This window comes from Coffea eugenioides, chromosome 5 (genome assembly GCF_003713205.1).
Source record: "Coffea eugenioides isolate CCC68of chromosome 5, Ceug_1.0, whole genome shotgun sequence".
NCBI classification, from domain to species: Eukaryota; Viridiplantae; Streptophyta; class Magnoliopsida; order Gentianales; family Rubiaceae; genus Coffea; species Coffea eugenioides.
Genome location: NC_040039.1, coordinates 2,358,333 through 2,376,083, shown reverse-complemented (window position 1 = coordinate 2,376,083; position 17,751 = coordinate 2,358,333). Strand labels below are relative to the sequence as shown.

Sequence of the window (17,751 nt, the reverse complement as noted above, 5' to 3'; positions counted from 1 at the left end):
ATGACGCTTTTACTTGAAAATATGCAATTGAGCTTGCTTAATGTGGCACTTGATCGACATCCTATCTGTGTCATTTCCGATCGCCACAATGGTATCATCTATACTATGACACACTTTGACTATTGGGCGGAACCTTTAGCCTACCATAGATTTTGCCTGCGACATGTTAGGAGCAATTTGATGACACACTTCAAAGGTTTACACCTTCGTAAGTTGTGTTGGGCAATGGGAAGGGCAAGACAATTGCGCAAGTGGCGGATGTTCAGAAGAGAACTACGGAGCATGTTCCCAGATGCTTGGAATTATCTGTCAGCCATTAGTCCAGAAAAGTGGTGTCTAACACACGACGATGGCCGTCGGTGGGGTATTCTAACTACCAACATATCCGAAAGCTATAATAATGTCTTGCACGGGGCACGACATTTGCCAATTCGTGCATGCATTGACATGACATTTCATCGGACAGTTGCGTTATTCAAGACGAGAAGGGAAGATGCTTCACATTGTCGCAATCCTTTTCCCCCAAGGATATGGCGGCGTTTTAAATATGCTGAGCGGAAGGCAGGCGCCCACAGAGTCATTGAGTTCGATGGCCCATCGGGCGTATATAAGGTTATCACAGGGCGGCGCGTCGATGGTAAAGGAGGCAATACGCAAACCATCAGGTTTTTTGATAAGACATGCTCTTGTGGAAAGTGGCAGATATACAGACTTCCTTGTTCACACGCTTTGGCGGTGTGCAGGAATAGAGGTGACAATCCGGGATTGCTTGTGGACCAGCAGTTTACTAAAACAAGGTGGGCGGTCCAGTATTCAGGCATGTTTAACCCATTGCCGCATCAAGATACTTGGCTCTATCCTGGGTGGGCCCTGCAGGCAGACAAGAGCAAATTTATTACACGCCGGGCAGGGCGGGTGCGAGCTAGCAGAATTCGGAATGAGATGGATGAAAGGGATCCAGACGAACCAAGAAGATGTCGAAATTGTCATCAGACGGGTCACAATAGGAGAAATTGTCCGAATTATAGGCCTTGATTTTATCGACTCCCTAGATATTTTTGTTTCATGTTAGTTCAACTTTTTGAACGTGGGATTTATAGTCTAGTTCATTTGTGTTCGATGCTGGATTTATTCTAAATAACTACATTGCTGACTTGAATTTATCATTTGTCAAATGCGCTACTAGTTCAATGCTTTGATAAGTATAGAATTTCCTGTTTACACCTGCAGCCCCAAAGTTCTCACTCGATGTATCTTAGTTCTTTGGTCAAATTTTGCTACAAAATAAAACATTCAGTTCGCGATTTGTTGGTCAAAACTGGATACTGCCCACTTTTAGGGTTTTACTTATGCATGACTCACCGTCTTTAATTGATGTAGATATTTGCATCCGGAATATGGCCGACACTCCTATCCCTGCAGGTCTACATCCAGGACCATACGTGCACGACATTATATCGGGGGGAACTGCACACCGGGCGCATTCAATTTTCCACGGACATATTGAGGGCAATCAGTTAGATGTCAGACGGTGTGACAGAGGATTTTGGTCGCATACGCCTATTCCTGATCGGGTTTTGCGTTATATTGCCTTGGCTGGATTTGAGGGCGTGCTTGAGAGTGGATATCAGATGGTTGATCATTCTTTGATCACATCTTTAGTCGAGAGATGGCGGCCCGAGACGCATACATTCCATTTACCGGTTGGAGAGGCTACCGTGACATTACAGGATGTAGAGGTGTTGTGGGGGTTGAACATCGATGGTCCACCGGTTATAGGGGTAGACACATACCGCAGCATTCAGGAGTGGGGAGCCATTTGTGAGGAGCTCCTTGGATTTTCGCCAGCAGTTGGATACTTTGATGGACAGAGGCTAAAGTTGGGATGTTTAGCAAGAGTGTTGGATACAGAGTTGCCACCCGATGCTTCAGATGCGGAATGTAGGCAGCGTGCGCGCATTTACCTCTTACTGATATTAGGTGGACACTTATTGTCCGATAAGTCCGGCAACAAAGTTCCTTTGTTGTATCTTCCATTACTGCGGGACTTGGAAACTGTTGGGCAATATAGTTGGGGTAGTGCGTGTTTGGCGACTCTCTATCGGTCACTTTGTGATGCCACGCATCCTGCCAAATCGGCTATTGCCGGTCCATTAGTTTTACTACAGGTACATTGCACTCAATAGGGACATTTATCACCGGACTTTTTCATTTTTCCATTTTGCACTTTTAACATTGATTCTAATTTTGTAACAGCTATGGATTTGGGAACATATACCAACCATGCGTCCGGACCGAATCGCGCCGTTGGAGCATTACCCTGGTCCATATGGAGCTAGGTGCGTCGTTTCGCCCTTATTTCGGGGGTTTTCGTGACCTTTGATATCGACACCAACATATAATTTGTTCTAAACATGTACCGTACTTTTTAATTTTTTAGGTGGAACAATGATTTGGACGTACACAGAGTTGTTAGGCATGTTGTGCCCGCATTCCGAGATCAGTTAGCAGGCCTGCGGCCTGAAGAGGTATTGACTAGCATATGATGTGTTTGATGTGTTTTGCTAGAGTGGGTATTGTACTTTTGCTATATTACATGTGCGTGGGATCATCCAAGAATTCATAAATCGGTTTTCATCCGAACTCTGCCGGATCCGAACTCATTCAGTTTCGATCCGTGCTCGGCTCGGTTCCTTTTATTAGTTCTTAATACAAAAAAAAGATTTGGATTTTTCATGTTATATTTTTTTCCAGTTCGTATGGCAGCCATATTCGGCGGACGTTCTCGCTTCTCTTCCTGCGTATTGTACTGCAGGTCAGGACATTTGGAGGTCCGAAACGTATCTTATTTGCTGGGATGTAGTTGAGCCGCACCTCCCTCATCGAGTTATGCGGCAGTTTGGGTTTCATCAGTCCCTGCCTGATATGAGGTTGACGGATAATCAGGCAGCTCTACATTGTCTAGATCGTCGTGGTAGGGCGAATCAAGACTGGAGCACCACACATAGACAATATATTGATATTTGGAATGATCGACGTGTGCATATACAAGATGGCACAGTAATTGAAGATACTACATATCCATCGGATGAGTATGTTCAGTGGTATCGGGAGCGCACGGTGATTTATATTTCAAACCCGAGTCGATTTCCCGCTTTCCCTGAGGGCTTCCGGGGTGATAGCGCTAGGGCACAATATCTTGTATAGTTTATTTCCAACCCACTTTTTAACAAGCACAAATACTTTTATAGACCTTTTAAACTATTTTGAGATTCTGTATGTCCTTCTAATTCGGTCCATTGGTTTTGCAGAGCGATGCCATGTCTCGCATGTATTTCATGGCACAGGACTCTCTTGGCGTTAGTGATGAACAACACAGCGGATATTTTCAAGAGTTGAGGGACTTTGCATCCACATCTTTGCATCATGTAGGAGAGTCCCGCCGACTTGCATTTCGTCCTCCACACGTACCACATGAGATTCCACTATACCCTGATCCATGTCGTGTTCAGCGAGCTCCTAGAAATACCCACGGAAGTCAGCATGGCGGTGGGCGACGTCGTAGATTCCGATCACCAGAGCCCACCATGCAAACTGCATTCCATGGAGGTTCGATGGCAACTGAAGACCAAGCTGGCGCATCTGCTTTTGTCACACCTCAGACCGATGTCATGCATGACGGAGGTGGATCGATTGGCCATTATCACAGGTCCCCTGTGACTTACACAGAGTTTACGCCCGATAGGGATTCACATCGCGATGTTTCTGAGCAATTTGAAGGAGGTGAAGGCACAAGCACTGAAATTCAAGATAATACACTGTTGACACAACGGACTCTTGGCCATACAGTAGTGCCAAACCAGCCACGTCGAAGCCAAAGAATACCCAAACCAACAACATGTGGTACTCATGGGAAACTTGGGCAGCATTGATTCCATTACTCGTATTGTTATTGTATAACTAACCTAACTTATGGATTACACAATTTTGTTTGTGACATTTTGTATATATTCTAAAATGACGGATAATATGAGTATGAATGTTGCGATCGCGCGTATCTTAGTTCTCACTTTATATGAGTACAAAAAAAGTAGGTTATATGAGTATTCTTATGCATTATACGAGTGTACACCTATATTTTATACACGGTAAATTAGTTACATGTCGGAACTTCCATCTTGAAGGTGCAATTGAAGAACACGTGGTTTAAGGGAGTTTTTCTTCCTAAATTGTCTTTTAAGTGCTTGAAATTCTCATGCATATACATGCATTGTGCATTTCAAGTGAGTGTTGGTGATATCATGGTTATAAAAGCTCAAGTTTAGTCATTTCATATGTATTTAAGGCCAAAATATGCCCTTTTAGTGTAAAAGTGCAAAAAAGACCAAAGAACCTCACCCCTCGAATTATAATGTAAATGTGTTTGTTGTGTTTTGAGATCTCGGATATAGTGGTTATGGTAAATTACATGTGCGTACGAGATTAGAATTGATAAAATCTTTGTCAAATGTGTGAATTGGAATTGGCCGAAAAAGGGGAAAAAGGTTTGGAAAATTGCAGTTTCTGCAATTGTTGCAGAGAAACACTGATCCGAGCTCGGATCCTAGGAAGCCCAGAAAGATCAGACCGCGGATCTATGGATCCGACCTCGGATCGATAGATAACCAGATACATCCGAGGCCTCGCCTGTGTTTCTGTTGAGACTGATCCGAGGCCTTTAGGATCCGAGGCCTTCATGAACCCATCCGTCCTCGGATCGGTTCGCGGATATAGCAGAAACGAGGCTTCGTTTCTGCACTTTTACCCCATCCGAGCTCGGATCCAGTTCAAGCGAAATACATCCGAGGGTTCGTCTGTCTTTCTGTTGAAACTGATCCGAGCCCTGTAGGATCCGAGACCTTACTGAACCGATCCGAGCGCGGATCGGTTCAGGGATATAGCAGAAACGAGGCTTCGTTTCTGCTATTTTTTAAAAAATTGTTCCCTCTTCTCACCGAAACCCTACCCCTTTCTTCCAATCTTCCATTTTAACCATCAATTATCCAATCTTCCATCATAAAAACCTCCAAAAACCTCTTCTGATCAGTAACCCCCATCTATTTTACCAACAAACAACATCAAACAAGGGTTTTCATCTTCAAAACCTAATTTCGGGCCGCAGCTGATATCCTCAAATTGGGGGGTATTTTGGCTTGTTTGTCTGTCAAATTTTACACCATTTTCATCCTCCATTATCAATCTACACATTTGAGGTAACAATTTGCTCTTACCAACAACATTTTATAATTTATTACATTGCAAATTTTATAGTTTTTGGGAATATTATGATAAATGCATGTTTGCTGGGATTTCTTGATATAATTGTGCCACATTGTGCTTAAAGAGATTGTTACAGCTATTTTCATGCTTATTTTTTTCAAAACTATGGTTTTGATGATATTTTTAAGAGTTTTTCTAAATTTTTGGGCATGAGCATTTTATTTATTTAGACTTGTGAATGTTGGTTTTAATTGAATGAATGAATTTGATGCTGAATGAATGAAGCACGACATTATATTATGTGCGAAGTAGGAATTGTGAATCAATGAATTATGATTATATTATGAAACAATTATGAATTGTGAATGAATGAATTATGATTATATTGGCATATACATTCTGCAAATGATGGTTAAGATTGAAAAGATTGATTTGTTTGATGACGCTTTTACTTGAAAATATGCAATTGAGCTTGCTAAGATTTTATTTCAGATAGGTACTTCATCTTTTCTAGCTAGAATTTTGGTCGCCTTGGCTTTGATGGCAAAATCTTGGAGCAGTTGCTCTTCAACTGTACAGTTATGATTTTGATCAAAAGACTCCACGCATGCCTTTTGGGATTAGGATTTCAGATTCTAAGTCTCATATGCCTTTCTGGGCCATTCGGCTTGTTGTCTATCTAGCATTTGTCCAGAAGTTGACCTTGGTAACAAAGATTGATTCTTGTACCAAATATTGAAGATTTCAGAAGAAGTAAAACGTGGGGAGGGAAAGGGCAGTGGAAACACTCATTTCGTTGCAATCCTGGTTTATTGACCGGTTCAAGGATCTCCTAACTCTTTGTATTCAATTCAGACATTATTCAGATAGGAGTACCATAGAATGGTAGAATGGTATTGTTATATATGCCAAATGCAGTTTCTGAATATATATCCCTTTAGAAATGTGTTATCATTCGAGAATTTTTCTGCTCTCAATTTACGCATTTAAAAACCAGGTAAAAATTTCTGCCTGCAAAATTTTATCAAGTTGAACATGAAACTATCTCAGCATATAAAAATGCATCCATTATATGGTGTAACTTAGAACTGCGAGGTATAGTATTATTATATGAGAACCCTAATTCAATTTGTTTGTGTTTTTACTTGATGTATTCTGTTAACCAAGAGCTTCAGTAGTCTATGTACGATATTTGGTTGTGTTTTTTTGGCACATGTTGGCAGGGAGTTTAGCCCTTTTACAAGGGGAAACTCTGCAGAAATTTTGTAAAATTCTTATATAACAAGTGTGAGCAAGTTTATCCGTTTTCTAATGAACGTTCAAAGCTTTTTGGTATAGGTATTATGGCTCGCACAAGGAGGGCTCGCATTCGTACTCCTACTCCTTCCTCAAGTGAGGAACACACACCCTCTATGCACGAGGAGTCACCTGAGCAAGAATCTTCCTCACCTGAGTCGCCACCTCGTTCTCGCCGGAAGACCGCATCTACTAGCCGTGACGAGCCACCGCCAGACTACGATACCACACGATTCACATCGCTCGAAAACCAAGAGTGGTATGAAGCCGGACTGGACAAGGAGATCATCATTGAGAAACACTTGGCACCGGAGGTGGACGCGCACTATCACATTTCTACAGCATTCAAGAGACTTGGATGGGAGAACATCCTTCGGTTGCCCAAGCACTACTACCCCAACCTAGTCCGGGAGTTCTATGCTAATGTAGAAAACAAGGAGAGCCACAGTGGCAACCTCATTGTGTCACGGGTTAGAGGCAAGAGAGTGGCTCTCAATCGAGATGCACTGAGACGCTTCGTCGAACTCAAAGACGAAGGCGACGACGTCAAATTGACCAAGGAGTTCAAAGCTAGAGATCCTTGGCAAGTGGGAGAGGCTGTGGGACGTCTAAAGGGGCAGTACCGTGAGCGAGGAAGTTCGAAAAAACTCACGGTATATGCCGACTCCTTCGATCATCGGTTCCACCTGATCTTCTATCTTTTTGCCTTTAATGTGGTGCCGAAAAAGAGTGGCAAACGGGAGATCCGAAATAGCGATCTCTATTTTTTGGATAAGATGATACATGGAGTGGGTAGGCAGTTGACCGGAATTCCTCTACCCAGCATTATCATCAGTTATATGCGGACCACAGCTCGCATGAGGCCCGGCGACACTTGTTTCGGATTTCCTCGACTGCTATCACTTGTTTTTGAGAAGCTCAAGATTCCTCTTGGAACCGAGAGAGCGGTTGTAACTAGGTCGGCCGAGGAGGTTAATGCTACGATACTCAAATCCTTGGGTATTTCTACGGATTTTGGAGCTGCTTTGGTCCGGGACACAGGAGAGGCATCGACTTCCACTCAGCCTCCGCCTCGTACTGAACCACAAGCGGAAACTCAAGGGACGGAGGCACAACAGACTCTTCATCCTCCGATTCCGCGACTACCTCCTCAACCGCGCTCCAAGTGGCAAGAGCTCCTAAATGCCATTTGTTGTATGGAGACGCGAGTTGTCGAGCGCATTGACCAGACGGAGCGGATGATGACCGAGCGACTCGACCGACATGATCGCCGTCTTCGTGCGATCGAGGATCATTTCCATATCCGCCGGTCCCCTACTCCTACACCTCATCAAGAGGAGGGCCATATTGGTACCTCACAGAGTCCTCATGGAGCCGAGCAGGCAGTAGACCCTCGTTCCCAGCAGCCATGATGCTCTTTAGCGGATTGGATCTTTTATTTCTTTATTTTTCTTTTCTTTTGTTAAGACAAACTTTGTAGATTTTATTTTTCTTTTACTTCAATCATCTTGTGCTACTTATGGTGTTTGGTTAAAGTTTAATTCTTATTTGGCTTGGAATGAATTATTATGCTATTAGGATTTTTACATTTTAGAAAGTATATTTGGTTAAATAAGAAAAATTATGCTTACAATTTTGCAAGATTAATGATATTTATCTAGTTTTACATGAGATTTTCCTATAAGTGACTGATATAGTCAAAGACAAGGCCAAATCCTTCCTTTAATTATACTTAGAATTCCCAAGCATACGTAAAATGTTGCATTTTCAGTATATTCACGTGACTTTTATTAATAACATGTTTATACATGCTCATGGACTCATTTGCTGTGCATGTAATGGTCAAAAGTGCCATTTTTGTGTAAAAATGCAAAAATGATCAAAGAATCTCACCCTTCGATTTACAATGTAGATGTGTTTGATGTGTTTTAAGAGATTGGATATTGTACTTTTGGTATATTACATGTGCGTGGGAGGTTAAATTTCATAAAACGTTTTTCCAACGCATGTTTTGGAATTGGCCGGAAAAGAGAGAAAAAGTTTGAAAAATTGCAGTTTCTGCAATTAGTGCAGAGAACTACAGATCCGAGCTCGGATCCTAATTGCCCAGACGGATCCGACGGCGTATCCTTTGATCCGAGCTCGGATCCAAAAAATCTTCATAAATATTCGACGGCTCGTCTGTGCTTCCGGTGCTGCGGATCCGAACCATGCCGGATCCGCACCCTTTCAGTTTCGAACCGAGCTCGGATCGTTTCACGGATATAGGAGAACCGAAGCCTCGTTTCTGCACTTTTCACAATTTTCTTCCCTCTTTTCACCGAACCCTAACCCTCTCTCTATAATCTTCCTTTCCATCCGTTCACTCCCTAATCTTTCTAAAATTACAATTGAAATTGTAACAGATATTAATGACTATTAACTATTAGATTCTTATAACTAATATTCACTGGTGTCAACAAATAAATACGATTCATTAATAACAAAGGAAAATTAGAATTTGATTAAAAAAATTTATTTGATAGAAAAGGGAAAAAAGTTAGTATTTTATTCATAAATTACAGTCAACACCTTACATGTTAACAATTTCATTCTATTTTTACATTGTTATATGAAATACAGAGAACTATGCATGTGTACTTTTTCTGCCATTTAAATGTATTATAATAAAATAATGTATTTCCAACCGTAAAAAATGCTCCAACTTTTTTTAAATGAAAATGGTCAAGGCATCATTTTAATTAGAGCAAATAATCACAGGAAATGAAAATAAATATGAAATTCAATCAATCAAGGCATTTAAATGAAAGTAAACAACCCATGTTTAACAAATTAAAAGAAATTGGGACCCAATGGAAAGAATTAAAGAAGTTTGAGGGGTTAAATCATTATTATTACAAAAATTAAAGGTTTAAACAAAATTAAGGGCTTAAGATGAAACCCACCAAAACTAAATGAAAAAATTCACAAAAAAAGAATGAAAACCCATTTTCTACAATTAAACGACAAAAATTTCCATTTTTCCACTGAAGTTCATAGATCAAAATTATAAGTCTAGAAAAAGTTATTAAACCTTCAAATTCATCCTAAAACTCATTCAAAATCTATCCAAAAATACATTAAGATATATTGAAGAAAAATGGCTTGTTAAGGAGACAAAATTGATTAAGTTATACAATTAGTTGAGCCATAGTAACATTAGTAAAAAAAATAGGGGTTAAAGTGCAAATTTGGAAAAAATCCCATGCATGAGCTTCGGAGAAGCATTTCTCTCATTTTTGGTGTCCTTTCCTCTACAACATGCTGCGTTCCATTACCAACCGAATACATGAGGAATAAAGATGCTCTCTCGCATTCTCAATAAGTTGAGCTCGCATTCGTGGAATGCGAGCTCTATGACCTCCGAAAAAAAAAATAAAAAAATTCTTCTGACCTCGCATTTCAGGAATGCGAGCTTATCAGAGCTCGCATTCCTGAAATGCGAAGACCCCCCTACGGAATACATAACCCAAATCGCCCCTTTTGTAGAATTTTTTTAAATTTCATCACAACCTTAGAAATTTCTCGTAGGACTGAAGGGATATTGGAGATCAGAACTGTGCAAAGGATTTCATATTATGAGCTTTTACAAGCAACTCATGGTTATGAGGAAAGCAATTTGCTTGGCACAGGGAGTTGTGGATCTGTCTACAAAGGGATTTTAAAAGATGGGATGCTAGTGGCGGTTAAAATGCTCAATTTACAAGTGAAAATTTCACTAGGGAGTTTCGAAAGAGAATGTGAAGTGTTTCGCAACGTTCGCCATCGAAATCTCCCAAAAGTACTTGGCAGTTGCTATAATAATGATTTCAAAGCTCTAGTTCTTGAATTCATGCCTGATGGTAGTCTTGAAAAGTGGTTGTATTCCCACAACTATTTCTTGGATATAATGCAGAGATTAAACAGAATGATAGATGTGGCGCGTGCAATTGATTATTTTCATAATGGCTACTTGATACCAGTGATTCATTGCGATTTGAAGCCTAGTAATGTCCTGCTAGATGCAGAAATGGTTGCTCATGTAACCGACTTTAGCATCGCGAAATTGATGGATAAAGACGACAGCATCGTCTACACAAGAACGCTAGCCACCTTTGGTTATATTGCACCGGGTAAAGTCTAAAACTAACTCTTCAATTTTCTTTTAAATTCCAATTTTGCTTCAGGTCCTTTGCAACAGAGGTCATGTAATTGATTCTTTAAATATAATGGATTACCACTGCAGAATATGGTTTGGAAGGACTAGTATCAAGGAGGTGTGATGTTTATAGTTTGGAATCATGTTGATGGAAACTTTTACGAGAACAAAGCCCAGTGATGAAAAGTTTACAGGAAATTCGAGTCTCAAAACTCTGGATAAAAGACTCCATGCCGCATAGTGTATAAATGAAGTTCTGGATGCTAACTTACTAAAGCCAAATGAAGGGAACTTCACAGGAAAATTGGAGTGTGTTTCTTTAGTTATGGAATTGGCTATGCATTGCACTGCAGAATCTCCTAAAGAAAGGATCGGCATGAAAGATGCTCTTGCAGCTCTAGAGAAGATTAAGGTTCAGTTTTAAAACTCTGCTTTCTAGATTTGATTTTTTGTAGTTGACAGTTCGAAGTCCTAATAGAGCACCAATGCCTGTAAATCATTTTCCTAGCCACTTAATAAAACGTTTTGTTAGATCTCGAAATAAGAGCATCCTTTTGAATAGAAGGGAAAAAATTTAGTTATGGGATTCAGACCTCTGATGCCAATAGTCAATCAAGATTCAATCATGAACCCCACTCTAGTACCAGTTTATTGGGTTTCAGACGCGGAATAAATCACTATTGAAAAATTAAGTACACAATAATTTAATGATAAACAAATCACTAATATAAAAATAAACAATACACAAAATTTAATGTGGTTCCCTATTGAGTCTACTTCCATACAAAATAAAGAACCCACCTAAAAGAAATTAAGCCAATTTGAAGAGAATCCAATAGAGATAGTAAAATTGCACTCCATCAATAATGGAATTACCTTTCAAGTGCTCAGCAGAGCAACCTGAGGAGAGGATACTATTTTTTTTTTTTTTTGTCTGTAACGGTAGATGTCCTATAACCTAATCTAGAATCTAGGGGAATGGGCAAAGGGAGATGGTCAACTAAGACCAGCCACATATTGTGACAAATTTTTGAGGGAGGTCTTTACCAAAAAATGATGACCAACCAAATGGCCAGTGGCTAGAGGATACTGATTGGAGATGTTCTAACTTCCTTTAAAAAAATAAAAAAAAATTCTCCACATTAAGAGCTAACAAAAGTCCCAAAGATAGTACGCATCAGAGAAATTTAGAGTGATATAGGTTGATGTCATCGTAAATATTGCCACATTTAGACCAAATATAGGTGCAAATAATTTAGGTTAACAGTGATAACATCATAACTGATCTTTTGATTTTATATGAGCTAAGTGGTTGTAGACTTTGTTTCTTCTCTTGTAAAACAACTAACAAATGTTGTCCTCTAAAGCATGTATATAATTCTCCCCTTTACTCGTACATTTTTTCTTGGTATGTTATTTATTGAATTTAATCAAGATAAAGTTCTCTTTTTGGTAACACTGGTTCACTTCAGTTCCCTAAACAACTTAGTATAACCAAACAGAGAATCTGCTACCTGACCTTTGGCCCGGTGGTCACCACCAAGACTATAAAGTCCTGGTGGTGTGGGAGGTTAAGGGTGAACCCTTGACCCCTCACCAAAATTTTGTCACAATATGTGACGATCTTAATTGGTTTTCTTCGATGGAGTCTCTACTTACATCGAGCCCCCTCCTCCCTAGATTAGTTATAAGAATTCTATCTTGTGACAAAAAAAAAAAACAAACAGAGAATCTGTGCCAACTGAGTTTGTTTATATTGTGTACAAGTAAATAGTTTGAAAGGACATATATTTAGGTCTAGGATGACTTTTGCTAGAAACTTCCTGGTAAGTGGAAGCATGTTCTTCTTTACTTGCCTCACATGTCAATAGACTTTTCCTTTGAGGCAGCTCTACCACCCGAGCCTTGGAAACTTTTTAACTAATCTCTATGTCAAGAATTGCAATGTTTCACTTTAATATTATCTACATGAATTCTATTAGACTTGACTTTTTTTTGTTAAAACAAAAAAAAAATAAAAAATCAAAGGATGCTGGCAGAAAGTCCATAAGATCAAAAGACTCCAACAAGAAGGACGTTGTTATTATCTCTAGCTAGTAACTATTACATCAGTGTCCTCAGTACAGTCAATACTTAACCATTCTTTAAATTAAAATGGTGCATTAAAGGCTGATAGCTGAAGCTTGATTAAGTACATTCTTTATAAAAATGCTTCACCAATTCTCAGATACTTCATACTTGCACATCTCTGTTTCCGTTCCACACCCCAAGTCCAATAGAGTTTTATATGGACCTAATTCAATTCTCACAATTTTCGTTCCGCGTATAAATGGACAACTCAAATTAGGTAAGGATATTAAAGTTCTGATATGTGATGATTCAAAGAATCCCAAAAGACTGGTGATGTAGAACAAAGGGAAGTGACAGTTGCCAACAAAAGCCATGCTTTCACTTAACTCTTTTAAACGGCTTGTAGGATATAATTGTTGTAAAGGAAGAAGAACAAATGACAGCTACTACTCTTTCTGTAGTTTAGAGAGGAACCGAAGCAACCTGATGCATTCATTTGTAGAAACGAAACATTTATTGCAATCTTAATACATGATAAGGCTAAAAGATACATAATCAGGTCCACATAAAAAGTAACCAAGAACTTGGTCAAAATTCAAAGAAAGCAAAATAAAACCAATTATCTATTATGCCCCAAAACTGAAAGTCCAAATTCGGCATATATAATGACACCTATGGAATCAAGTACATAACTCTTGAGCCTTCAAAATAATCAAGCTTTTGAATTATATAGCAATATCTGTTTGATCTGGTCAAAACATTGTATCTGATCCACTCAAGGTCTGAGAGTTGGCTACAAGAAATAGTAGACCATGAGTGCAAACAAATAAGGAAAGTAACTTCCTATATTGAAAGATAAAATTTGCACAAAATTGCTAAGCACTTACTGTCATAAGAAGCTGGTGTTTAATCTTCTTCAAATTTGCTAAAACATCTTTCATGTTCATCCTTTCTCCTGGAGATTCTCTACAGCAGTTTAGAGCCAAATTCATGATCAATAAAACACACTTCAGCTTGTGAGTGAAATGCTCATCCTCTGGCCTTATTAAGTTCGCATCAACGACTTGAAGTGCATCAGGAAGACAATCTTCTACCCAGCTTTTAAGGCTTAAATCTCCTGAAAACATTTCATCACTAGGCTTCATCCTGGAAAAAGTTTCAATCAAAACTATTCCAAAACTGTATACATCGATTCTTGTTGAAACCATCCCCTCGGATCCATACTCTGTCGTAAGATTACAATAGTCAGAATAATAGAATTAGTTAAAAGATTAACAACAGATGAACAGCATCGTAGAAATAAAGAAAATGTAGACAGCAAAAGCTAAATGCTTAACCTGGTGCAATGTATCCCAGCGTTGCGAGGGTGTTGGTATACAAAATACTTTCTCCTTGGCCAAACATTTTTGCTATACCAAAATCACTTACATGAGCAGCCATATCTTCATCAAGCAAGATATTACTGGGCTTCAAGTCACAATGTACCACAGGAGTATCACAACCATAATGGAGATATTCCAATGCACAAGCAACATCAATCATTATGTTTACTCTTTGAAACATATCTAAAAAATGGTTGTGAGAGTACAACCACTTCTCAAGACTCCCATTGGGCATGTATTTGAGTACCAAGGCTTTAAAATCAGGGTTAGAGCAGCAGCTGACCACTTTTGTAAGATTTCGATGGCGTAAACTCTTTAGTGCCTCGCATTCTCTATCAAAGCTTTTTAATGAATCTTCCACTAGCAAGTTGAATACCTTGATAGCCACAACAGTGCCATCGCTTAGGATCCCTTTGTAAACAGAACCATAGCTCCCTTCTCCAAGCAAATTGCTTTCATTGTAGTTATCAGTTGAGCGCAAAAGGTCATAGTATGAAAATCTATCATATTTTGCCATTGACATCAACTCTGATCCACTCTTTGGTTTCTTTAGCCACCTTAGATTCAATAATGCTCCAATTGCTATTATCAGTATTGCTGCAATCCCTGACACACTAATGACAAGTAGAAGCACCTTTCTTTTGCTCGATCTTCTAATTGAATTACTCTGACATGGTGAAACACTAAGCCTTGGGTCACCACAGAGTCCTTCATTGTTCATGAACAATTGACCTGTAAAGTTTCTGAAGGGACCATCTCTAGGAATTTCGCCACTTAATCTATTAAAAGAAACATTGCATTCCTTAAGAGATTTGAGTGCCTCCATTGACTTGGGTATCACACCAGAGAGATTATTGTGTGAAAGGTCCAAGAATTCCAAGCTGACCATATGGCTAAATGATTCTGGTATGGAGCCCTGCAAATTATTTCTTGCCAATGAAAGGTTCTGTAAAACTTGCAGCATCCCAATTGTAGTAGGAATGATGCCTGACAATTGATTAGACGAGAGATCCAAACTGTACGTTGCTTTGAGGTTCCCGATCTCTAGGGGTAGTGATCCACTTAAGAAATTTGATGAAAGGTTCAGAATTTGGAGATCTTTCATGCTCAATAGGGTAACAGGTATCATGGAAGTCAACCTATTGGTGTCCAAGTAAATCTCTCTCAATTTTTTCATATTTCCTAAGCATTCTGGGATACTACCGAAAATTTGATTTTGGCTCAAGTCTAACAACCCCAAACTATGTAATCCACAGAAAATGTCCAAGACATCTCTTATTTGATTGGAGTCCAAGTACAACACCTGAAGATTTGCCAGACTATGCATAGTTCTTGGGACAGATCCAATCAATTCATTACCTGAAAATTCTAGTAGCACTAAACTGCTCAAATTGCTGATTCCATCTGGGATGTTTCCTTTGATTTTACAACTGTTTGCACTTATGGCTTCAAGTGAAGTCGAATAGTTAGAAAAGGAAGCTGGTAGAAAACCATTTAGAGGATTATTATCCAACACTAAATATTTCAAAGTTCTGCAACTCGTCAAGAAAGTGAAAATGCTCAATTCTGAGGATTGACTTGACAGCTTGTTGCCAGCCAAGCTTAGAAATTTTATATTTCTTAAACTTCCTAAAGAGGTGGGGATTGAACCTGTGAGCTCATTATTGTAAAGCACCAAAAAAGCTAGCTTAGTAGCATTTGAGATGGTGCTAGGTATAACTCCGCTCAAGTAATTGTCATCAAGAAGAAGAGACTCCAAATTGCTTAGCTTATTACTCGCTGTCAAAGGAATAGGTCCTGAGAATTTGTTCTGATTAAGTTGAATATGTTGGAGAGATGAAATGTTAAAAATTGCTGCCGGTATGGAACCCGATAGTGTATTGTTGTATAAATAAAGCATCTCCAATCTGTGAAGGTTCCCAATATTTTCGGGTATTCCACCTGTAATATGGTAATTGAAGTGCTTTTGCGTTAGCATACAATCGGCAACTTTCCCTTGGCAATGCCTAGCAAGGTTCTAAAATTTAAATTTAAAAAAAAAAATCTTTTAGAATAATAGAAAGTTATAGGTCTTCCCAAATCCTTCCAGCAAGGCTTTAAAACTAACCTCTTTGAACATAGGCCTAAGTTATCCTATAGATCAAACTGATGTGGAGTCTTAAAGACAGTCCACGCAATTGAGACCTTGTCACTAGGAACGAAGACATACCTGTCAATTTGTTGTTATGAAAGTCTAAAGCCGTCAACATAAGTAAATTCCCTATTTCAGCTGGAATTACACCTGCAAAATTGCTATTTTTATGAGTTTGATTTGACTTGTAATGAAACAATGTAGTAACAAACAATGATGAGGTTTTAACTTTCCAAATGCATTAATTGGAAATAGTCGTGATCCTTTTATCCTATAAATCCAATCGCATGCCGAGCTTTGCCTATGGTTTAAGCAATCAAGAACTTGTCATTAGGAGCAAAGGCATACCTGTCAACTTGTTGTCGCGAAAAGTTAAAATCGTCAACATAGTAAGATTCCCTATTTCATTTGGAATTGCACCTGCAAAATTGCAACTTTTATGAGTTTGAATTGACTTGTAATGAAAGTATATAATAACAACGCTAAGGAGATAATTGAATTCTCCAAATGCATTAATTGAAAATGATTATATATAGAATGTCTATAACATAGCAGGGGCAGATTTAACCGAACATAGATCAGGTTTTACGGTCATGCTTGTCGATCACAGTGTTTAAATCCAACTAACAGAACTATTGAATACAAAAAAGTACCCAATGAATACAAAACTGATTTTTAAGCATAAATCCAATCGCATGCCGAGCTTTGCCTATGGTTTAAGCAATCAAGAACTTGTCATTAGGAGCAAAGGCATACCTGTCAACTTGTTGTCGCGAAAATTTAAAATCTTCAACATAGTAAGATTCCCTATTTCATTTGGAATTGCACCTGTAAAATTGCAACTTTTATGAGTTTGAATTGACTTGTAATGGAAGTATATAATAACAACGCTAAGGAGATAATTGAATTCTCCAAATGCATTAATTGAAAATGATTATATATAGAATGTTTATAACATAGCAGGGGACGATTTAACCGAACATAGATCAGGTTTGGCCATTTTACGGTCATGCTTGTCTATCACACTGTTTAAATCCAACTAACAGAACTATTGAATACAAAAAAGTACCCAATGAATACAAAACTGATTTTTCCCTACTCATTTAACGCACTAAATTCTATTTTTAAGCATAAATCACTAAATTAACAAAGAAAATTAGATAAGAGCTTTTTCCTATTGAATTCCTAAAAATGAGTGCTCCATTAAATCAAGGAAAAGGAACCAATTTCTATTTTGCCAAAAACTAGTGAGACATTACTAAAATTCAACAAGGATTTACACCAAAAAAAAAAAGAGAAGAAGGTATCAAATAAAAAACTATTCAAGAAATAATAGCTGGACAAGTATACGAAAACCTAAAATGTATGACAAGAGCACAAGGCAATTGTTGTTTCTTATTATTTTACTTGCATTTTGTATCATTAAGTTGTAGTTT

General features: G+C 38.7%; 3 protein-coding genes across 3 annotated transcripts; 2 read left to right on the top strand and 1 right to left on the bottom strand.

Moving 5' to 3' along the window:
- On the top strand, positions 1–1,035 carry LOC113770319. The gene has a single exon (XM_027314738.1). The coding sequence runs from the start codon at positions 1–3 to the stop codon at positions 1,033–1,035; it is 1,035 nt and encodes a 344-aa protein (XP_027170539.1).
- Positions 1,036–10,033: 8,998 nt separating this feature from the next.
- LOC113770318 (receptor kinase-like protein Xa21) lies at positions 10,034–11,156 on the top strand. The gene is made up of 2 exons (XM_027314737.1): positions 10,034–10,706; positions 11,086–11,156. The coding sequence occupies exons 1-2, from the start codon at positions 10,034–10,036 to the stop codon at positions 11,154–11,156; spliced, it is 744 nt and encodes a 247-aa protein (XP_027170538.1).
- Positions 11,157–13,970: 2,814 nt separating this feature from the next.
- Positions 13,971–17,111, bottom strand: LOC113770315 (receptor kinase-like protein Xa21). The gene is made up of 5 exons (XM_027314734.1): positions 17,072–17,111; positions 16,664–16,735; positions 16,394–16,465; positions 14,231–16,125; positions 13,971–14,027 (listed from the first exon to the last, which is right to left on the bottom strand). The coding sequence occupies exons 1-5, from the start codon at positions 17,109–17,111 to the stop codon at positions 13,971–13,973; spliced, it is 2,136 nt and encodes a 711-aa protein (XP_027170535.1).
- Between the last annotated feature and the right edge of the window lie 640 nt (positions 17,112–17,751).